Raw genomic sequence first — 23319 nt, forward strand, 5'->3', positions numbered from 1 at the left:
TTTTAAAGGCCAAAATGTAGAAGAAACAAGAAGAAAAATAAATAAAATTAACTCTGAAGTATCAGATCCAGCGCCCGGCAGGCCAGGAGCAACAGCTGGGGTGTACGTACACCTCAGCTGCTGCGCTGAACCCTTTTGAAATAAAGGCGAAGTGGAAGTCAAAATTGTTTTGTGGCATTTTGAGAGGCAGAGAAGGCAAATTAATTAATAATAAAAACAAAATAATCGAAATTTAGGACCCGGACAGCTGCTGCGGCGAACGCGAGGTGTACGTATACCCCAACAAACATGAACGACCCAAAAGCTGCAGCACCGCAGCAGCAGCAGCAGCGCTGGTGGCATTTCTTTAAGCGCAAGTCTGCTGCTCCTCCAGGTAAAAAAAGGTAATAAAAAAGATTATAAGTGCAATTAAAAGTATTATTTGAAAGAATTAATTAAAAAGGATTTATATTCATCAATACAGACTTTTTGCAAGGCCCAGTAACAAAGATTAGCAATAAACCTCAGCTACTAGTTGATTAGTTAATAAATTAATTTGTTCATTGATCAACTAAGTTTTTGTTCATTTATGCATTCATCTTTTCATTTATTTATTTAAATGGCAAGCGCAACTTGAAACCCTAGCCACTGAGACGCTCTAACCGCCTTCCTCTCTGCACCAGTTGGCCAGCTAGCTAGGTATTGCTGGATCTGGTGTTTTATTTTTGAGTGGCTTTCGCCCAGTTGATGAAGTAGAATAGAAAGGTGGCGCTGGCTGCTGCGAAGTGGCTCCGCTGCCGCTGCTGCTTTTGCTGCTGCTGCTCCTGCTGTTTTTCCATTGCTGCTGCTGGTGCTGCTGCTGCTGCTGCTGCTGGTGTTTGTGGTTTGCGCGTCAGATCCGAACGACCCCGTGGCTCAGCAGGAGCTGCTGCGTCGGTCGCACCTGCGTTGCGTGCTGCCTTCGTACATCGTGCTGCTGCTGCTGCTGCTGCTGCTGCTGGGCGAGACGGCGCGGTGTATCTACAGCTCGATTCTGCAGCAGTGGGTGGAAGAAGCTGTGCTGCACTTGAACAAAGAAACAGGAGCTTATTTAGAATACCAGCATGCATTATTTTCTGTCTTTTCCTCCAAGCCGGCCTCCTTCTGCTACGGCGACCTGGTGCGGGCCGCGCAGCAGCAGCAGCAGCAGCAGCAGCAGCAGGAGGAGGAGTTTGGCAGCAGCGAGCGGGCAGCGCTGATGGAAGCTGTGAAGGCCTTCGCCCCCTCTCTTTGCATTTATCGAAAAGACTTGTATTTCTTTGAAGAGCCCTCGGGAGAACTTTTGGGAAATTCTTTTTCGGAAATAACAAAAGTGGTTTACAGCTGCGGGCGGGAGCTGGCGGCGCTGCTCGCTCGGGTGTCTAGACACCTCCCCCCCAGGGTCTTCAACTACACCCAACGCAAAGTTCAGTTCATTGACAAAGTTTTTGGATTAATTGAAACCAACAAAACTTCCAAAAACCACTGGTGTGCTGCTGCTCTAGACGACCAGGAAGTCCAGCTCATTCACAACACAACAGTTGAGCTCGAGGCTCTCAACAACACCATCAAAAGTAAACCCTAAACCCTAAACCCTAAACCCTAACACGCCCTATTCGCTGCCCGGCGCTGCGAGGTAGGCGCGCTGCAGCGCAGCAGCAGCGGCAACTGCAAATGCAAAGGCGGCGCAGCAGCAGCAAATGCGCCGCAGCAGCAGCAGCAGCAGCAGCAGCAGGGGGGTGTGGGGTGCATGCAGCATATGAAAACCGAGAGGGGAACACGTTGGTGCCAGTGCTGATGTTGGTTTTGATTTATTTAATTTCTTTGGCACTTTGGAAAAGAAAAGATAAATTCGAAAAAGCTTTTCGACAACGCTTTGAACACCTCTGGGGAAACTTGCAAAGAATTGACCAGGCGAGGCCCAATTCATTAATTAATTCACTAATTCAATAATTAATTATTTGATTTCTTTAATCAATTAATCAATTAATTAATTAATTAATTAATTAATTAATTAATTAATTAATTAATTAATTAGTTTAATTAATTATTTTGTTTGTTATTTGTTTGTCTAGTTATTCGTTTTTTCAGCGGTCAATTTGGTTGCTTGCATGCGTTGATTTGTCTCATGCTGCTGTTGCTGCTGCTGCTGCTGTTGCTTCTCCTGCTGTTGCCACTAAGCTGCTGCTGCTAATACTACTACTTGTTCTAGTGCTACTGCTGCTGCTGCTGCCACTCAGCTGCTGCTAATACTACTACTGTTGCTGCTTTTGCTGCTGCTGCTGCTGCATGCTGAAGCAAATCACCAAAGCCTTTATTAGCCCCCCCTCCGTCAAATAAAGCAGCAACTAAACGAATTATTGTCTTCCACTCTCATTTATTATTATTAATCTATTTATTATTTATTTATTTATTTATTTTATTATTTAATTTATCTGTTGTTTATTTATTTGCTGCTGCAACAGGTGCTGCAGCGGAAGCTCGAGAACCTGGTGATGGTGCTGCAGTGTGTAACAGAGCAAAGAATTTTGGGCCGCCTAAAACTCATTTGTGGCATTCAGTCCATCTTAGTTGCTTCCGAAGCTCCGGTAACTGCAGCAGCAGCAGCAGCAGCAGCAGCAGCAGTTGAGTTTAGAATAAAGGGCAAATAAACAACAAGTAGACGAAACAATAAACGAATTGCCCATCCACAACGCCTCCCTCCGCTGCTGCTGCTGCTGCTGCTGGCTGCTGCTGCTGCTGGCTGCTGCTGCTGCTGCTGCTGCTGCTGCTGCAGCCTGCGCTGATGCAGATGATGCGGATGATGGAGGCGTCGATCCACCAGGCCCTGCAGCAAAGCCACACTGCTGCGCTGCATGTGGGGCTGGAGCTGCAGTCTTGTGTTGACACAAAAGAAATAATTCCGATTCGAACTCTTCTCGATGGCTGCCTGGAGGTCTACAGACACGAACTCAGGGCCAGAGGTCAGCCCCCACTAGCAGCAGCAGCAGCAGCAGCAGCAGCAGTTGAAGTTGCCTACTAGCAGCAGCAGCGTCAGCAACAGCAGCAGTAGTAGTACAGCAGCAGCGGCAGCAGCAGCAGTCGTAGCTTAGGAGCAGGAGCAGCAGCAGTGTCAGCAGCAGTAGTGTCAGCAACAGCAACACCAGCAGCAGCAACAGCAGCAGCAGCAGCAGCAGCAGCAGCCTGATTGTGGCAGCTAGAGATGCTTTTGGCACTGGTTGAAAGTTGAATTTGCTCCATTATATAAAATCGAAAAATAAATAAATTTCAGATGAATTGTTATTTTTAATTTAAATGCAAATGATATTCCTGTATATTTGAAGAGGCGATGAAGAGTTGCTTTTGTTTGATAACTATTCTGCAGAATTATAAATGCTAGTTATCGTTTTATTTCTCATTTTACTTATTTTACTATTCTTACTTCTATCTATTTTAGTTACTATTTTTAATTATTTTATTTATTATTCTTTTATTTGTAGCTTCCGGGCCTTGCGAAGCGGTTTGTTGAATATGTGCACTTGCGTTTTAAATGGTTAAATTGTGTTCAATTTGGCATTTGATTTGCTGCCAATCTTTCCTTTTTTCTCCCTTTTGAAATAAATTAATTAAATAATTGTAATTGGATTTAATTTGCAACAATTTGGCATTTTTTGAAATGCATTTCAGGTGTACATCCAGCTACCTCCTACGCCAACTGCTGCCCCACCGGAATCCTCGTAGACAAAATCAGGCAAATAGGCCTCAAATTAAACGTCTAGTTCTGCAGAAAAGCTAAACAATAAACTAATTAGATATAGAATTCAGTTTAATTCACTTTAAACCCTTCAAAATTAAATTTAATTCACTTTACATCCTTCAAAATCCAATTTAATTCACTTCAAGAAACCCACGGCGAACGAGCCCTTGCCCTGCGTCGCAGATCCGTTCAAGTTTCGTTTATTTGTTGGCTTATATTCCTCTAATTTGAAATAAATTTGTTTCTTTGTGGGTTTTTATTCATTTAATTTGAAATTAATTCGTTGAATTGTCCGTATTCCTTTGAATTTTGAATAATTGCGGGAGTTTGAATTCTCCAGGGTGCGCTCCGCGCTGCTGCGGCTGCTGGACTTCCTCGTGGCGGACTGCAGCTGCAGCGAACTCGAAATAAAACTCACAGCGAAGAAAGTTTTGAATAAAAATGCACCTTTAATTGAAAACAGAAACGAATTAAAGCTTTTCGAGGTGCTGGTGAGTGCAGAGGGACCTTCGCAGCCCCGCGGGACTGGCTGGCTGCGCAGCAGCGCATGCACGCCGCCTCGAAGCTCAAATCCGAGGAATCCGCAGTTAAAATCAATTTAAATTAATTTAATTTAATCTAATTTAATTTAATTTGCTCAAATTTAATTTAGTTTTGGATTTAATTGGATTTAGAAGCAGATCAGAGGTCAAATTATTCGGAAATGGACCTCTCGTGTGCACGAGTGGTCTGTCCACTGGATCAATCATGAGTTTAATTTGCCTTAATTTGCATTTATTATTCCCAATATGCATTTATTTTAATTTATTTATTGTAATTTGCTTTTTAATTTGCAATTTTGCGCTTACTTTTCGAATTTTCCGCGTATTTGCTGCACTAAATGCATTTCTGATGCTGTTCAACTCAGACTTTTGGGCATGGTCTTAATTTGCATAAAGTTGAATTTTTGAAACCCCAATTTGAATTAATTTGAATTTTTAAATTCAAATTTGAACTTTTAAAAACAAATTTTGAAAAAGTTGGACCGAAATTTGCCAAATTTGGAGAAATCGAAAATATGAATTTCCACAATTTGAGTTTTAAATTCAAAATTTGAAAATTCAAAATTTTAAAGTCGACAATTCGGAACCCTAAACCCTCAAACTTCTTGTGCTGCAAAACCCTAAACCCTAAACTCTAAAGCCTTGACCCTCTCTCGAAACCCTAAACCCTCGGATTTTTGTCGCATTAAAACCCTAAACCCTCAGATTTTTGTCGCGTTTAAACTCTAAACCCTCGGAACTTTTGGGTTTAAAACCCCAAACCCTGAACCCTAAACCCTAAACCCTAAACCCTTTGTGTTGCGTTTCAGATAATGTTTAAAGGGCGCTTTTCGCTGCCTCCGTCTTTGGAACTTTCGGAACTTTTGCGATCTGAAAACTTGAAAGAATTAAATGCATTTGGTTATCAATTAGCAACAGCAAATAAAGTTGCTGCTGATCTCGCGGGGGGCCTCAAGGCCAGCAGCAGCAGCAGCAGCAGCAGCAGCAGCAGCGAAAGCAACTTCTCCCTCGAATTCTCCCTACAGGCCCCCGGTAGATTTGCTGTAATTCGCTCCCCCTACTCCACAAACCAAACACAACTGCTGCTGCTGCTGCTGCTGCTCATAATAACGCTGCTGCTGCTCATAATAATGCTGCTGCTGCTGATAAAAAGAGTGCTGCTGCTGCTGATCATAATAGTGACGCTGCTGCTCTTCCTAGAGCTCCTGCAACTTCTCGTAATAATGCTTCTGCTGCTGCTGCTTCAAATGCTGCTGCTGCTGCTGCTTCAAATGCTGCTGCCGCTGCCCATATCGCTGCTGTTGCTGCTTATAATGCCATGAGGGCTGCTGCTCCTAACGCTGCTGCTGCTGATAATACTAAATTCATCAGTGCTGCTGCTGCTAATGCTATCATTGGTGCTGCTGCTAGTGTTTGTAGTGCTGCTGCTGCCACTACCACCAATGCTGCTGCTGGTGCGGTACGACTGCGCCTGCCGCTGCTGCTGCTGCTGCAGCTGCTGCTGCCATCAGCAGCAGCAGTAGCAACAGCATTAGAAAGCGGGGTCGAATCCGAGCAAGCGCGCATCAAAATGCGCGCAAAAGACCCCAAATAAAATACAAGAAACAAAACATATAAAACAAATATAATAAAACAAATAAAACAAAATAAATAAAATAAATGAATAGAATAAAATAAATAAAACTAAAAGTTGGTTGTACGTTTCAGGTTGGGGACCTGCACCCGAACTTCGAGGGTCTGCGGAACGCGTGCGTGCTGCAGATGAACCTGAGCAGCAGCAGCAGCAGCAGCAGCAGCAGCAGCAGCAGCGGGCACCTGAGCAACGCGTGCGAGCTGGGGGGCCTCAAGCTGCTCGGAATAAACTCCATTCCGGAATTAAATGACCAATTGGCAACTAATAAATCCAAACTTTTGGCACTTTTCATTTTTGATTCTCAAATGCATTTGGGAAATGCAATTGCTTTTTCAGTTCCCGCAATCCACAGAGTCCCGCAGCTTGTGCAGCTCGTGAAGCCCAAGAGCAGCAGCAGCAGCAGCAGCAGCAACAGGGACAAGGACAACGGCAACAACACAGACCTCCAGAGAAAACCGCTCCTCGTCACCGCTGGTCCTCCACATCAACCCTAAACCCTAAACCCTAAACCCTAAACCCTAAACCCTAAACCCTAAACGCTTCACAGGGAACGCGGGGCTCAGGACCTCGCACGAGACGCGGGACAAACCCTAAACCCTAAACGCTAAACCCTAGGTGCTCAACGCGGGGCTCAGGGCCCTCGGAGGAGCTGCGAGATAAACCCTAAACCCTACACCCTAAACCCTAGACGCGAGGCTCAAAACCCTCGGAGGAGCAGCGAGACAAACCCTAAACCCTAAACCCCAAACCCTAGCCCGTTAAGCGTTAAACCCATAAACGCTCTCTCGCAAGGCGTAAACCCTAAACCCTAAACCCTAGTTTGTGTGTTGCTGCAGCAACTGTGGACAACAAGCCCCCGCGGCAGATGCTGGTGGTGGAAGACAATTTGCTGTTTTCAGATGTTGTTGCAGTGCTTGCTGCTGCTGCTGCTGCTGTGGCCAGCAGCAGCAACAGACGCCGCGGCCGCAGCAACTGGCAAAGACTTTCTTATGGCCGCGGCAGCTTCTGGGAAGCAGCAGCAAGCAGCTGCAACAAACCAGACAACAGAGCCAGCGTACCCAAACCCTAAACCCTAAACCCTAAACCCTTTTCGAGAAGCAATTGGGAGGAAACACTGGAAGAGCCAAACGTTTGAGGTTTAGGGTTTAGGGTTTAGGGTTTGGGGTTTGGGCTGCGAGGCGCTGCAGATGTTCTCCTCCATTTCCGCTCAAAGTAAAGTTGAAAGCTCAATTAGCAGCCTGTAAGTCAATAATTTAGGGTTTAGGGTTTGGGGTTTAGGGTTTAGGGTTTAGGCTTTAGGGTTTAGGGTTTATAGCATCTGGAAGTGGCTTTTCGCGCATCTAGTTCGGCTCCTTTCTCTGTTTGTTTATTGTTTATTTGTCTGTTCGTGATTAATTATTGTTATTTATTTATTTATTTATCTATTTATTTATTCATTTAGTTATTTATTTATTTATTATTTTTTATTTTTTATTTTCAGGGAAAGAAGCGGCACGAAGGAAACTGGGCACGAGGGCGAATCCGTAAGAGCCAAAAATGCAAATAAATAAATAAGGAGAATTAATTAATTAATTAATTAATTAATTGGTCCATTTATTATCATTAATCAATTATCTATTTATTTATTTATTTATTTATTTATTTATTTATTTAAATTAATTAATTACCTTGATTTATTTTCAAGTTATTTTTGTGCAATTCGAGAAATAAAAAATTCGCGAATTTGCAAAATTCGGCGAAACTGAAACTTGAGAAAATAAAACAAAAGCAAAAAGCCAAAAAAACAAACAAACAAATAAATAAATAAATGAATTAACTAGTTGATTAATTAATTAATTAATTAATTAATTAATTAATTAATTAATTAATTAACTAATCAAAAGTAAATAAAGAATAAGTAAATAAAGAGGAAGCAGCAGCAAGGGTTGCTGCGCGCAGGGCCTGTCTTCGCTGGCTTCTCTGGAGAGCAGCAGCAGCAGCAGCAAAACGAAGCAGCAGCAAATCTTTGCAGAAAACTTTAAAGATCCTGTTGCTGCTTTTGTTTTCAAAAACAACTCCCAACTTCCCGAGGGTTTGCGCCACTACAGCAACTACGTCATCCGCTGCTTCAACCAGTTCGGATTCGCCACCGACCGTAAACCCTAAACCCTAAACCCTAAACCCTAAACCCTAAGCCCTGGGGCCTGGAGGGTGAGTGCTGAAAGGGCCAAGCTTTAAAGCGTCTTTAACGCTGAACTTTCAAAGGGCCCAAACCCTTAGACGTCCTAATCCCTAAACCCTAAACCCTAAGCCCTAAAAGGGCTCAAACATCAAAACGTTCTTTATTTCCAAACCCTAAACCCTAAACCCTGAAAAGGCCCAAACTCCAAAATGCCCTTGGCTTAGCTAGGCTCTAGGGTTTGTGCGTGTTTATCGTCTCGCGGGTTTACTGTGTGAGTGTTTAGGGTTTCAACGGTTTAGGACTTGAAAGTTTAGGGTTTGGGGGTTTAGGGTTTAGGGTTAGCGGCGTGCAGTGTTAAACATATACCAGGAGTTGACAAGCAACAAGCCTTTTGAGGGTTTACGGTTTGAGGGTTTAGGGTTTTGAGGGTTTCGAGGGTTCAGGGTTTAGGGTTTAGGATTTAGGGCCTATGGTTTGCATTTTGCAATGTTGAACATACACAAGGAGTTAATGAGCAACAAGCGTTTCGAGGGTTTAGGGTTTGAGGGTTTAGGCTTTCGAGGGTTTAGGGTTTTAGGGTTTAGGGTTTAGGGTTTAGGGTTTAGGGTTTAGGGTTTGGGTGTGCAGTGTTGAACATCTACAAGGAGTTGATAAGCAACAAGTGCAAGTTGCTGCTGCCTGGCGAAGCAGATTTTCATTTTCAAGATTTGGTCAAAAGCAGAATTTATTTTATTCAAGTTCAAACTGCTAATGAGTGCAAACGCCTCGATGGACAACAAGCTGCTGCTGGTCCTGCTGCTGCTGCTGCTGCTGCTGCTGCTGTTGCTGCTGCTGCTGTTGCTGCTGCTGCTGTTGCTGCTGCTGCTGCTGCTGTTGGTGCTGCTGCTGCTGGTGGTGCTGCTGATAGTGCTACTGCTGGCGCTGCTGCTGCTGCTGTTGGTGCTGCTGCTGCTGATGGTGCTGCTGCTATTTGTGCTGCTGGTGCTGCTGTTGCTGGTGGTGCTGCTGCTGCTGGTGATGGTGCTGCTGCTGATGGTGGTGGTGCTGCTGCTGGTGCTGCTGCTGCTGGTGCTGCTGCTGCAATTGCTGCTGATGCTGTTGCAGTTCTTGCTGTTCTTTTGTGCTGCTGCTGCTGCTGTAGCTTCTGTTGATTTTGTTGTTGTTGCTGCTGCTGCTGCCACTGCTGCTGCTCCTGCAACTGTTGCTGATGCTGCTTCTACCGCCGCTCCTGCTGCTGCCGCCCTCACGTCCATCTCTGCACCTCTCCTGCTGCTGCTGCTGCTGCTGCTGCTGCTGCAGGTAATGAGAATGCGCCTTATTCTTACAACATAAAAACTTTGTTTACGATGGTTCAAGAGAATTTAGAAAAAGAAGAAAAGCCTCCAGAGCCGCAAGAGACTCAAGTGCAGCTGCCCAACCCAGATGAAGTAAAGCTGCTGCTGCTGCTGCTGCTGCTGCTGCTTCTGCAAGTGCTAATGTTGATGCTAATGCTTCAGCCGTTGCTGCCGATGCATTTCCTGCTGCACTTCGTGCTGCTGCTGCTGCTGCTGCTGAGGATGATGGTGATGCTCGTGCTGCAGCCTTTGTTGCTGCGTCTGTCGCTGCTGCTGCTGCTGCTGCTAATATGTGCTGCTGCTGCTGCTGGTGCTTTGTGCTGCAGCAACAAGACTACACTTGGGGCATTTCAGCGGCTTACGCGGTCCCAGCGTGCACTTTGTGGGCGTTCGCAAGGTGCCTAAACCCTAAACCCTAAACCCTAAACCCTAGGTGCGGGACAATTAGCGTTTCATGTGTTTCTGGGTGATTTTGGGTCGTTTTTTTCTGGAATTTTGTCTAAAAGAAGGAAGCAAATAAGAGCTCGGGGTTTAAAGCCCCAATTTGGGGTTTAAAAGGGTGTTTTTGACGTTCAAAACCCTCAAATTCAGACTCAACAGCCACTCCGCGCTCCACCCCACACAGCCCCACCTCCACCGCCTCAAAGAATTCCACCGCGCCCAAAGCGCCCCAGGCCTCGAGTGTCTGTACAGCTGGGACTTCGACTTGACTTCGCTGCACAGAGTCAAAGCTGCAAAACTTGTCAGTTTTTGTTTGTTTTTCGTTTCATTTCTTTTATTTGTTTTGTTTTATTCTTTTATTCTTTTTATTCTTTTATTTGCTTCGTTTCGGTGTATTTAAAGGCGCTTTTATCTCGGCTTGTTTGATATTTGTTTGACTTCGCTGCATAGAGTCTAAGCTGTAAAACTTGTCAGTTTTTATTTGTTTTTTTTGTTTTCTTGTTTTATTTATTTTGTTTGTTTGTTTTATTCTTTTGTTCTTTTTGTTCCTTTATTCTTTTATTCCTTTTTGTTTAATTCTGATGTTTTTTATTTTGATTTGTTCGATTTCTTTTTCTCTAATTTCCGGTGCCCTTATTTCAGGTTTTTCTCTTCATTCACTTTTTTAATTTAATTTGAATTTTAATTCCTTTGCTTTATCCTGCTGCCCTTTTGTTTTGTTTTTTATTTCTTTTTGTTTAATTTAAATATTATTTTGTTTTGTTTTATTTAATTCTTTTTGTCTTCATTTTTAAATTCTGTTTTCTTTTTTTTAGCTTTTGTTCCTTTTGGCAAACTCATTTCTTTTATTTCGCATTTTTATTCTTTTGTTTTGCTAAACTCATGCCAAACTCACAATTTATTTTATTTATTTCTTTTAATTTTAATTTATTTTATTTTATTTTATTTGTTTTATTTTTTTGTTTGCAAACTCTTTTTCCCCTTGCTTGATTTATCAATTTATTTTTCTTTCGGCCTTTTCTTTTTCTACCGCATCTGCCATTTCTTTATTTTATTATTCTATTATTCATCATTTTATTTATTTATTCATTTATTCATCGTTTAATTAATTTTATTATTCGATTAATATTAATTTAGTTTAATTATTTATTTATTCATTTATTATAATTTGCATTTATATTATATTTAAATATTTCATTTTAATTTCGAAGTTTTCAAAAATTCATTTTTCGTCTTTTTGTTTCTTGCCATTTTGCTGCAAAGCCATCTGCCATTTTTATTTATTATTTTTTATTTGTTTTTATTTTATTTATTTGTAATTCTATTTATTAAGCTATTTTAAATTCATTAAAAATATTATTTGTTTGTTTGTTTATTTATTATTTCATTCGTTTATCTCATTATTTTACTTATTCATTTTTCGTTTGTTTATATCTTGTTGCTGTTATTTACTTTTATTTATTTTATATTCTTTGATTTGTTTTTTATCATTTTTTCGCCCTCTAAATGAATTAAAAGTTCTTTTTTAATGAAATATCTTTTAATTTTAAATCAATAGCTTTTAAATTCAATCAAAAATGTTTTTTAAATTTATTTAAATGTTTTTTTGATCTAACTAAACGTCTAACTAAATGTCTTTTAACTTTAAATTAATATCTTTTATTTGTAATTAAATATCTGCCAAAAGTAATTAAATATAATTAATCGGGTTAAATATCTTAAAAAAACTGGTCAAGTACTTGTTTTAAATCCAATTAAATATATTTTTTGAATCAAACAAAATATCTTTTTTAAACTTAATTAAATATCTTTTTTAATCAAATTAAACATCTTTTTCAAGTAAATTAAGCATGCTTTTAAATCAAATTGAACACCTTCAAACCTGCGAAAAAGCCTTGAAGACAAAACCCTTTTTTAGGGTTTGGGAATTGCTGCAGGCCTCGAAGCTGCTGCAGTGGGTGGCGCGGCGCGCTGATTTTTCTTTGCCAGAAGCAACAGTTGAAAAGTTTATTTTGCTGCTGCAAAATAATTATTTAAATGTTCCTTTCCACTCCTTCAACCACGGACTCCACGTTGCACAGGTGCAGCAGCAGCAGCAGCAGCGGCAGCAGCAGCAGCAGCAGCGGCAGCAGCAGCAGCGACGGTAGTTGTTGGTGATGTTTTTGTTGCAGTGGCAGCAGCAGCAGCAGCAGTAGTGGTTGCTTTTGTAGCAGCAGCTCAGTGGCAACAGCAGCAGCAGCAGCAGCAGCAGTTCTTGTTGTTGTTGTAGCAGCAGCTCAGCGGCAACAGCAGCAGCAGCAGCATCAGCAGCAGTAGTACTAATAGTAGCAGTAGTAGTAGTAGTAGTATCTGTTGTTGTTGTTGTTGTTGTTGTTGTTGTTGTTGTTGTTGTTGTTGTTGTTGTTGTTGTTGTTGTTGTTGTTGTTGTTGTTGTTGTTGTTGTTGTTGTTGTTGTTGTTGTTGTTGTTGTTGTTGTTGTAGCAGCAGCTTAGTGGCAGCAGCAGCAACAGCAGCAGCAGCTGCTTGCTGCTTTTTCTGCTAATTGATTCACTCAGCCGGGGAATTAAATTTAAACATTCGCTATCTATTTATTTACTATTTATTTATTTGTCATCAGGTCATCACTTTAATTTGCAAAGACTATTCCTTCCAGCGATGGTTTTCCTTTGAAGACCAATTCTGGATGGTGTTGGCAGGTGAACGAGGGTTTAGGGTTTAGGGTTTAGGGGTTTAGGGCTTTTAAGGTTTCAGGTTTCGCATCCCGGGTTTCGAATTTCGGGTTTCGAGTTTCTTGTTCATTATCCCAGGTTTATTGTTTGCGGTTTAGGGTTTACTATCTGTTGTCCACGGTCTAGGGTTTAGGGTTTAGGGTTTAGGGTTAAGGGTTTAGGGTTTATAGGGTTCCGGGTTCTGCAATTCGGGTTTCGGACCTCGGGTCCCCGGTTCCTTGTTCATTGTCCCAGATCTATTATTTGCCATTTAGGGTTTACTGTTCGTTACCCACGGTTCAGCGTCCAGGGTTTAGGGTTTAGGGTTTAGGGTTTAGGGTTTGCGTGCAGCGCTGGGCCACAACGTGGGCCACCCGGGCTTTACGAACTCGGCGTTGGTGTCTTGTCGAAGCTTATGTGCTGTTTTGTTTAACGAGAAATCTGTGCTGCAGCGTTTTCATTCTTATTTGCTGCTATCGCTGCTGGAGCGCGAAGACGCAAACCTCTTTTTAGGGTTTACGCCCGAGCAGCAGCAAACCGCCAAACACCGCATCACCCGCGCCATCCTCGCCACACAGCCAGACTCACACTTCCTCCTCGCAGACTCTCTCCAAACCCTCAAAGACGCAAACCCTAATTCAGCGACTCCCGCGGCCCTCCTTGACGAGGCCACCCGAGACGCCTGCCTTATACGCGCCGGTATAGATCCCTCTTGTCCGAGGGTTTACGAGGGTTTGCGAGAATCTAAGAGGGTTTACAAGGGTTTAGGAGAGTTTATGGGGCTTATGAGGGTTTGCGAGAATCTACGAGGGTTTATGAGAGCTTACGAGAATTCACGAGGGTTTACGAGGGTTTATGAGGGTTTGGGGGGGTTTCGAGGGTTTAGGGGGGGTGCGGGCGTTGCGAGGGTTTACGAGAATTTGAAGGGGTTACGGGGGTTTAAGGGGGTTTTAAGAGGTCTAAGGGGGTTTACGGGTGGGTTTGAGGGTTTATGAGGGTTTATGGAGGTTCAAAAGGGCTTAGGAGGGTTTGGGGGAGGGTTTAGGAGGGTCTAGAAGGGTTTAGGAGGGTTTTGAAAGGCATTTTGTTATTTTGGGGTTTAGGGTTTAATCGTTACGAGGGTTTATAAAGGTTTGGGGGGGTGTATGAGGGTTTAAGGGTTTACAGAGGCTTTGGAAGACTTTCGAATAAACCCTCAAAAGGCTCCATGATTTTAGGGCTTGCGAAGGTTTATTAGGGTTTAGGGTTTAAGGAGTAGGGTCGAGGTTTTGGGTTTATTAAGATTTAGAATTTACATTTTAAGGTGGTCCGCTTGGGTATTCAGGAGTAGGGTCGAGGTTTTGGGTTTATTAAGATTTAGAATTTACATTTTAAGGTGGTCCGCTTGGGTATTCAGGGTTTAGGGTTTAGGGTTTAGGGTTTAGGGTTTGGGGTTTAGGGTTTAGGGTTTGGGTGCAGCTGACAACGCGTGGGTGCTGGCAAACTTTTCTCTTCACCGAAAATGGGGAGAGAGGATGCTGCTCGAATTGCACTTTCAGGTAGGATTTAGGATTCAGGGTTTACGGTTTAGGATTCAGGGTTTAGGGTCTAGGGTTTAGGGTTTAGGTGCATGCAGAAAAATTAATGAATTCTAATAAAGAAGTACCCTTGATGAAAAAATAAAACTTTTGTTTGTCTGGCGTCTCCAGATTGCGGGCAAAAAGGACCAGCTAAACCCTAAACCCTAAACCCTAAACCCTAGGAAACAAAAAAATAAATTAATCAAGTAATTAACTAACTGAATCTGTTGTGCTCAGAACACTCTGGAAGAGGCCTTGAAAATCCCTCAGAGCGCTCCCAACGTTGTCGTAAGCTAGGGTTCAGGGCTAAGGGTTTAGGGTTTAAGATGAAGGGTTTAGAGTTTAGGGTTTAGCTGCGAAGAGCAAACTTGGTATTTTAAATATACCCTATTTCCCTGTTCATTTGCTATCTCGAATATTCCTTTATATCTGTCTATTATGATTAATTTTAATTTATTATTTATTATTTCATTTAGTTTTTATTTTTAATTGTTTTTTATTTCTCTTTTTCCACTTCAGCTGCCCACAGAAAACTGTTTGGCCACGACGATGATTCACTACATTGGTGAGGTGTATGTACACCTCAGCTCGGGTGTCTACGGAGCTCAACTTGAGCTTAAATGAACGCAAAAAAAGGCAACTTTAGCCTCAAATGAATTATAAAACTGTTTTATTTGTTTATTTTTTTATTTATTTATTTAACAATCAATTAATCAGTTTAAACAGATTTGCATCACAAAGTGAAGCACAAGAAATTCTCCGGCGGTTTTTCGCAATTGCCGTTGGTTTGAGGTGTATGTACACCTCAGCTGCATGCACAGCTCGCGGAGAGTCTTGAATTTCGGCTACAAATGAATTTTTAAATGAAATTAAAAGTCGAATTTAATTAATTTTGTTTCTTTTTAATATTTCTGATTGGTTTTAGATAATGTCTTCGTTCCCTTCTACTCTATACTCGCCTGGTTCTTCCCCGGTGACCTCGACACGAGGGTTTGCGTCATGCAAGCCAACAGGTGATCTAGGGTTTAGGGTTTAGGGTTTAGGGTTTAAGGCCTAGGCCTTGGGCCATGGGTTCAAGGTTTAGAGGAAAAACCCAAGGGCCTCCTAGGAGCGCTGAGGGCTTAGAGTTCACGGTTTAAGGTTTAGGGTTTAGGGTTTAGGGTTTGTGGTTTGCAGCGCCACGTGGGAGCGGATGCGGCAGGACAGCGCGAGCAGCGAGGCCGTGCCGGGGGGCGAAGAAGCAAAAGAAATGCGGCTGCTGTCTTTGCTGCAGCAGCTGCGAGCAGCAGAAGCAGAAGTGCAGCAGCAAAGTTTGAAAAAGATAGAAGAGGAAGCAGGAGAGCAGCAGTTCATAGACTGCTACCAGTACGACGAACAGCCCTACAGGCTCCTCCTCGGTGCGCTCCGAGGGTTTAGGGTTAAGGGTTTAGGGTCTAGGGTTTAGGGTTTAGGGTTTAGGGTTTGCGCCTGGGGTGTACTGTGGTTTGGAGCAGTGCATGGCTCAGCGGCTCAGCCGCTGGAGTTCAGGGTCCAGCGTTTAGGGTTTAGGGTTTAGGGTTTAGGAATTGTCGAGAGGCCAACGCACGCGGACTGGCCTGCTGCTGCTGCTGCTGCTGCTGCAGAGGAGCAGCAGCGGCTGCTGGAGGAGCAGCAGCGGAAGCAAGACGAGCTGGAGCTGCAGCGAGAGCTGTTTTTAGAAGCAGCGAGAAAGGCTGAAGAGCAGCAGCAGCTAAAAGAAGAACAAGAAAAGAGAGAAAGAGAAGAACAAGAAAGAAAAAGAAAAGAAGAAGCAGAAGCTCAACAGTCAGAAAAGGGTTTAGGGTTTAGGGTTTAGGGTTTGGAACAGAAGGGCAGAAAGGGGGAAACGTCACTAGTATTGCATAAAGCTGGGCCTGCATATAAGTACATACATAAGGGTTTAGGGTTTAGGCTTCAGGGTTTAGGGTTTATAAGTGAGCATTAAATTCAGGCGCCGTCGCGCAGAGCGGCGTCGGCGGCGGGCGGAGGCTGGCAGCGACAGCAGCATAAGCAGCAGCAGCAGCAGCGGCAGCAGCAACAGCAGCAGGTGCGCCTCTGACGGGGAGCAGCAGAGCAGCAGCAGCAGCAGCAGCAAAGAGAAGCAGCGGGTAAGTTCTCCAGTTGCTGAGGGTTTCCGCAACGTTCTTGAGAAGGAGATTTCGCGCAGCCGCAGGTATTCGCAGCAAGCAGCAGCAGCAGGAACAGCAGCAGCAGCAGCAGCAGCTCCAGCTGCAGCGGACGACCGCGCAGCACTGGGGGGCCCCCGGGGGCCCCCCGAAGGCCCCCGAAGCCCCGGGGGGGCCCCTGAGGCCCCTGGGGGTCCCCAAAGTACCCGGGGAGGCCCCCGGGGAGGCCTTGGGGCCCCTCCCTAGCAACTTAATGGAAGAACTTGAACCCGAAATTGAACCCTCGGGGGGCCCCCTAGGGTTTGAAGCAGATGTGCAGGCTGTGGCTACGTTGCTGGCGAGCAAAATAATAGAAGTGACTGCAGAGGGCAGCAGCAGGGAGCAGGAGCCCCAGACCAGCAGCAGCAGCAGCAGCAGCAGCAGCAGCAGCGGTGGCGGGAAGGATGGGGCTGCGCCGGGCGCAAACGACGGAGGCGCGGCTGCAGCACCAGCAGACCAGCAGCAGCAGCAGCAACAGCAGCAGCCGCAGCCGCAGCCGCAGGAACAACAGCAGCAGCAGCAACAGCAGCAACAGCTACAGCAGCAGCCGCAGCAGCCGCAGCAGCAGCAGCAGCAACAACAACAGCAACAACAACAACAAAATGCGCAGCAGCAAGCGCAGCGGCAACAAGTGCAACAGCAACACCAAGCGCAGCAGCAACAACAACACCAAGAGCAGCAGCAGCAGCAGGGAGCGCAGCAGCAGCAGCTAATCCAGAAGCAACAGCAAGCGCAGCACCAGCAGCAGCAACAGTCGCAGTACCAGCAGCAACCACAGCGTCAGCAGCAGCAACTGCAGCAGCAACAGCAGTTGCAGCACCAACAGCAATCGCAGCAGCAACAGCAGTTGCAGCAGCAACAGCAATCGCAGCAGCAACAGCAGCAGCAACAGCAGCTCCAGCAGCAACAGCAACTGCATCAGCAGCAACAGCTCCAGCAGCAACACCAACAGCAGCAACAGCAAATGCATCAGCAACAGTTGCAGCAGCAACAACTGCAGCAGCACCAACTGCAGCAGCAACAATTGCAGCAACATCTGTTGCAGCAGCAACAAACGTATCAGCATCAACAGCAGCATCATTTGCAGCAACAAGCGCAGCAACAACAGCAGCAGGCGCAGCAGCAGCAGCACAGCCCCGCAGCCGTAGCAAGCACAGCAGCTGCCCCTACAGCAGCAGCAGCAGCAGCAACGCTGGAGGCCACAATACCGCCTGCAGCAGCAGCAGCAGGAGCGCTGCAGGCAACGATCTCACCGGCAGCAGCAGCAAACTGGACAGCAGCAGCAGCAGCAGTCCCAGAAGAAGCAGCAGCAGACTGGGGCGCAGCAGCTGCAGCAGCCCCAGAGGCAGTAGCAGCAGCAGCAGCAGCAGAAGGCATTGAGCTGCAGCTAGACCAGTATGGATTTGTCTATGATGAACATGGCTTTGCTTATGACGCCCAGGGAATCTGCAGAGGCTACTTTGGAGGAGACGGGACTTTCTATTACTTCGAAACGGAGCAGCAGCAGCAGCAGCAGCAGGAAGAGCAGCAGCAAGAGCAGCAAATGCAGCAGCAGCAGCAGCAGGACCAGCAGCAGCAGCACCAGGACCAACCGCAGCAGCAGTGATGCGGCAAAGCAGCGGTTTCAGGAAAAGTCGGCAGCAGCAGCAGCACCAGAAGCAGCAATAGCAGCAGCAGCAGCAGCAACAGCAGCAGCAAAGAGAGGATTGCCGCGCTGCTTCCCCCCACAATCAAACAGCGCCATAATTGACTATCTACACTCCGCCCTGCAGCAATGTGTCCGTCAGCTAGCCATACTCACTAGCTAGCTAGCTAGCTAACTAACTAACTTACTTACTTACTAGCTAGGTAGCTAGCTAGCTAGCTAGCTAGCTGGCGGGACTCAGCGGCAGTTAGCAGCTGCGCAGCTCGCGAAGGCAGCCTCAACCACTTTAAGACCAAAATGAAGAAACAATACAGCTAGCTATGAGAGCTATGGCTAGCTGCAGCTAGCCATAGCCCTCTTGCTGTAGCTATTTCTGACTAGCTATGGCTAGCTAGCCGTAGCTAGCTGTAGCTAGCTGTGGCTAGCTGTAGCTAGCTGAAGGCGTATAAGAAGAAAAGGAGAATTTGTTTTGTTTAGTTGCGGCGCTGCTAGAATGAGGTGTCTGTACACCTGGGGCCTGCGTGAGTGGCCCCCTAGAACATTTGCTGCTGCTACTGCTGCTGCTGCTGCTGCTTCTGCCGCTTCTGCTGCTGTTTAAGCGCCGCCGGGGAGATAAAAGAAACCAAAAAGGAGATAAGAAAAAAACGAAGCAAAAGAAAGAAATGAAAGAAGCAAAGGGGAGACAAAATAGAGGAGTAAAACAGCAAATTAAATCAAAAGAAACAAATAAAAGAAACAAATAAAAAGAAAGGGAAAGGTAAAAGATAAAATCCCCTTCAGCAGCAAAAGTCCTACATCAGCAGCGCAGCAGAGCCGTCGAGGCCCAGCAGCTTTGTTGCGTCTTTTCGATTTGCCTCTGCAGCAGCAACAGCAGCAGCAACAGCAGCAACAGCAGCAGCAGCAGCAGCAGCACAAAACAGATCAGTGGTGTACAGACAACGCATCCTTTCAGCGCCGCAGCCAAACAAATTCAAATTGTCTCTTTTCTGCTTTATTTGATCAATTAATTAATTTAATTACTTAATTGAGTAATTAATTAATTTAAATAAATGATTTATTTATTAACTTATGTAACTTTTTCATTATTTTATTTATTTTCAATTTTTCTTCCTGGGGCCTTCCGGTGTACATACACCTGAGGGCGCCGCGGTGTCTCGGCAACTTGGCCGGGCGGCTCCGGCGAATTTTTGCGGATTTTTTGCATTTAAATTGCAATTTTGACTTTAAAATAATAAATAAATAAATTACTTTGAATTTAAATGTATAATAAATGAAAAAATAAACAAAATTCGCCATTTAAATCCAACTTACCCGCACACCACGCCTCCACATTCCCCCGCAGCAAACTCATCACCATCACCACCCGCCGGCTCTCCTCCGTGTCCCTTCAAAACAAACAAGCAAACAAATAAATAAATAAATGAATAAACAAATAATAAACAGGAATAATAATAATAATAAATAATAGGTAAATACTAAATAATTGATAAATAATGAATAAATGATGCAGGAGTTGAAATAGTGGTAAAGAATAAAAGAAAGTAAAATTGGCAAACAACAACTGATAAATAAATGGCAATTAATAAATGAGTTCTAAAGAGAAATAAAAAATGCATTAAAAAATAAATTTATAAGGATGCAAAGTGTGTTTAGGGTTTAGGGTTTAGGGTTTAGCGTTTGCCTACGAAATGTGGACGACGTTCTCGACTGCTTCTCTGAACTGAGCTGCCAAGGCGTTTATGGCTTGCTCCGCCCCATCGGGCTCATCGTGCAGCAACACTGCAGCAGCAGCAGCAGCAGCAAGAGCAGCAGCAGCAGCAGCATATCACGGAGCGGCAGCAGCAGCAGCAGCAGCTTATTACTAAGCAGCTGCCGCAGCGGCAGCAAACCAGCATCAGCACAAAACGCCTCTAGCGCCTTCCACACCAGCCGCAGCAACACGACCACAGCAGCAGCAGCAGCAGCAGCAGCAGCAGCGGACCTGCGTAGTTGAGCACGAGTCCCATTTTGAGGGAAAGAGGCACTTGGTCTTCAATGTCCGTTTGACTTTGTTCTTCCGCTTCATTTATTTCTTTTTGGTTTTGTTGCAAAAGAGATAAAGCAGTTCTGTAAAGTTCTAAACTCATTTTTCTGAACTCCTCCACTTCTTCCCCGTCCGTCGCAATCTGCAGCCAGGTGTACGTACACCCCAACGCCGCAGCAGCAAACCAAACGCAGCAAAAGTCAAAAAGCAAAGCAAATCCACTCAATGCAAATCAAAACCACAATCTTTAAAAACAAAATTAAAACCAGCAGCACTTCAGGTACACTGCAGCAGCAGCTTCAGGTGTACATACACTGCAGCAGCAGCTTCAGGTGTACATACACTGCAGCAGCAGCTTCAGGTGCACATGCACTGCAGCAGCAGATTCAGGTGTACATGCACTGCAGCAGTAGCTTCAGGTGTACATACACTGCAGCAGCACAAGGGCCAAGTGGACTTGTCCCTCTGCGGTGTACGTACACCTCAAATAAAAGGCAGACTCGAGATGCCAACAGAGAACTCAGGTGTACGTACACCCCAGAGTGCAAAAAAAGAAATGAAAAAGGCATTTCTTTTTGTTACTTCACAAGATTAAAAAGAAATTAATAAGAGAAATAAATAGGAAAGAAAAAAAAGCAAAAAGAAAAATGAAATAAAGATTTAAAGAGCAATCCAAAATGAATTGTATAAACACCTGAGCTGCGTAGCGCGCAACGTCAGCGTCCAGCTGCAAATAGAACACCTTCGCTTCCTGAGAAAGCAAACACAAACCCTAAACCCTAAACCCTAAACCGTACTAAACCCCAACCCCTTAACCCTAAACCCTAAACCCTAAACCCTAGCAGCAATCTGTTCCTCCGTTGAACGACTTCTGCCCGCACGGGATGTCCCTCTACAGGCCCCCAGCAACCCCCTAGGCCCCAAAAAAGTCAGGGTCTAGGGTTTAGGGTTTAGGGTTTAGGGTTTACGGTGGAGTCTGCGTTGGGGAGGAGCATGGCTTTGACGACTCTGTGGATTTTTCTGGAGAGGTCCTGGACTTCTTTGATAAGTTGCTTCAAAAAGAATTCAATTCTTTTTTGAAAATAAGCAGCAAAAGGCAGCAGCTCTGCTGCTGCTGCTGCTTCCATTAGCTGCTGCGGGATGGGCACTCCGCGGCTCAGCGCTGCTGCGGAGTCCGGCGCGATCCCGCTGCTGCTGCTGCTGCTGCTGCTGCTGCTGTCTGCGCCGCTGCTGCCGAAGAGGTCCCCTGAGCTTTCCTCTGTCCCGCTGCTGGAGGAGTCGTCTCTGTCTGCTGCTGCTGCTGCTGCTGCTGCTGCTTGCGCGCGCTCCAGCGCTGCTGCTGCTGCTGCTGCGTTCTGCTGCCGCTGCTGCTGCACCTTGTGCTGCAGCACCAAATTCCGTGCTGCACCCACGCCCCTCGTCAGCGCTGTGTCTGCTGCTAGCTGCCCCGCTTCCTGCGGAGAGACTCCTGCTGCAGTGAGTGCTGCAGCAGCAGCAGCAGCAGCCAGCTGCACTGCAGCAGCAGCTCCCTTCTCACCAGCAGCAGACCAAGCAGCAGCAGCAGCTTTCATTGCAGCTCCCATTGCAGACACCATTTGGTAAGACACTTGACGGTCAGTAACCAAACCCTTCACGGTGTTGGCCTGCAGCGCAGCACCCCAAAGCACCTAGGGTTTAGGGTTTGGGGTTTAGGGTTTAGGGTTTGGATGCCTCCGCTAAGAGCCTTTACATAGTTTTGGGGTTTAGGGTTTGTTCAGTCCGAACGGTCTTCTGAAAAAGGGGTGGGGAATAATTCAGCGCTTGAAGTTCCGGGTTTAGGGTTTAGGGTTTAGGGTTTAGGGCTTACTAGCAGCTCGCGGTGTTTTGCAGACAAAACAGGGCGCATTCTAATGGCCTCCTTGAAGGCCTGGAAGATCTCTGCGAAAGGAGGCGCACGAGTGTTTGAATATTTAGGACTTGTGAACTACGGTTTAGGGTTTAGGGTTTAGGGTTTAGGGTTTGTCGCACCCTCTTTGGGCCTGCAGTGTGCAGTGACTTCGATCTTGGCCTGCGCCTCATAGTAAGCTGAATTAGGCTCATCATCAGTGGAGCCAGAGGGCTGCCAGGCGACAGTTCTGGGTCTGTGTTGCTGCTGCAGCCGCAGCTGCTCCAGCTGCTGCTGCTGCAGCTGCTGCTGTTGCAGCTGCTGCAGCTGCTGCTGCTGCAGATGTTGCAGCTGCTCGTGAGCTTGCTGCTGCCTCTGGAAGTCCGCGACTGCATGCGCCGGCTGCTGCAGCAGCCGCGGCAGGAAAGCTGCTGCTGCTGCTGCATCGTTTGCCTCGCCGGGCCACCACGGGCCTCTGCCCGTGGCTCCAGAGGCCATGGGCTTTGCTGTGGTTCCTGCGGAGGCGAGTTGGCTGCAGATCGCGGGCGTTTCGGGCGAAGCGCGGGATGTTGAATTGCGGGAAAGCTGGCGAAAGATCTCCGGAATACCCGAAATTCGGAAGAAAATGTGAACTGCAGACGTAAAAGGGTCTTAATAAGGATAAGATGAGGGTTTAATTCGGTCGCGGAAGGAAATGGTGAAGAAGTTGCATCGATGGTCTGTGCAGGTGGTGTTCAGGTGTACGAACAGTCGACTAGCGATGCTCGGCATGGAAAACGGGAGGGCTGATCCTCCCAGTAAACGTTTGGATATGAATTTGAAATGACTCCAGTGACTTGAATTGACAAAAAATAATAATTTGAGAACTTGAATTCCCGAAAACGGCAGAACATGAAGGCCCAGGGCCCCGAGAAACACCACCGCGCGACCCCTCGAGACCGAACCCCTCGCCGCGGAAACCCGCAGCAGAAAACCCCCAGAGTTCAATTGTCTTAAAATCTTTTGGCATTAAAACACAAAATCTGTCTTATATTTTCCAGAAAGAAGTTCGTTTCCCCGCGCATCCCCGCGGCCTGCCAGACCTCCACCGCACGGGCTGTTCTACACCCCAAACCCTAAACCCTAAACGCTAAACCCTAAACCCTAGAGGCTCCCGCTGGCTGTATCCGCTGCAACTAAACACTAACAAGGCGCATGCAGCATTTTCAAACTGCAGAAGAGGCCTCTGGGGAAGTATGTGCAGCCCTCCACCCCCTTTCCAACTTATTTCCTTCTAAATGATTTATTTCAATCCATTTTCTTTCTCTCCAGTTTTTCTTCTCTGCAAAACCCTTCTCTTGGCAGACAGAAGGAACCCCTGACTTGCAAAATGGAATGAGAAATGGCAACAAATCAAGAAGCTCTTCAATTTATTTTTGAAGCAGCAGCCTGTTTGCTGCTGCCGTCCAGCGGCCACTCAGAGGCCCTTCCAACGAAGCAGCAGCCCGCGCCGC

At 45.7% G+C, this 23319-nt stretch overlaps 3 protein-coding genes across 3 annotated transcripts; 2 read left to right on the plus strand and 1 right to left on the minus strand.

Annotated features, from left to right (window-relative positions):
* Positions 1–288: 288 nt before the first annotated feature.
* On the plus strand, positions 289–3019 carry ETH_00005050 (Calcium/calmodulin-dependent 3',5'-cyclic nucleotide phosphodiesterase, related; the record flags this gene model as incomplete). Its single annotated transcript, XM_013372401.1, has 4 exons — positions 289–373; positions 876–1571; positions 2515–2585; positions 2774–3019. The coding sequence occupies 4 exons, from the start codon at positions 289–291 to the stop codon at positions 3017–3019; spliced, it is 1098 nt and encodes a 365-aa protein (XP_013227855.1).
* A 9508-nt stretch (positions 3020–12527) lies between these two features.
* Positions 12528–17900, plus strand: ETH_00005055 (calcium/calmodulin-dependent 3',5'-cyclic nucleotide phosphodiesterase, putative; the record flags this gene model as incomplete). Its single annotated transcript, XM_013372402.1, has 9 exons — positions 12528–12540; positions 12904–13251; positions 14011–14090; positions 14349–14399; positions 14631–14676; positions 15037–15124; positions 15288–15508; positions 15734–15925; positions 16303–17900. The coding sequence occupies 9 exons, from the start codon at positions 12528–12530 to the stop codon at positions 17898–17900; spliced, it is 2637 nt and encodes an 878-aa protein (XP_013227856.1).
* Positions 17901–18730: 830 nt separating this feature from the next.
* On the minus strand, positions 18731–22324 carry ETH_00005060 (14-3-3 protein, putative; the record flags this gene model as incomplete). The annotated part of the gene is made up of 8 exons (XM_013372403.1): positions 18731–18795; positions 19251–19324; positions 19625–19718; positions 19921–20104; positions 20657–20713; positions 20931–21605; positions 21809–21879; positions 21970–22324. The coding sequence occupies 8 exons, from the start codon at positions 22322–22324 to the stop codon at positions 18731–18733; spliced, it is 1575 nt and encodes a 524-aa protein (XP_013227857.1).
* Positions 22325–23319: the final 995 nt, after the last annotated feature.

The sequence above is a fragment of the Eimeria tenella genome, genomic scaffold (assembly GCF_000499545.2).
Source record: "Eimeria tenella Houghton genomic scaffold, Eth_scaff1, whole genome shotgun sequence".
NCBI classification, from domain to species: Eukaryota; Apicomplexa; class Conoidasida; order Eucoccidiorida; family Eimeriidae; genus Eimeria; species Eimeria tenella.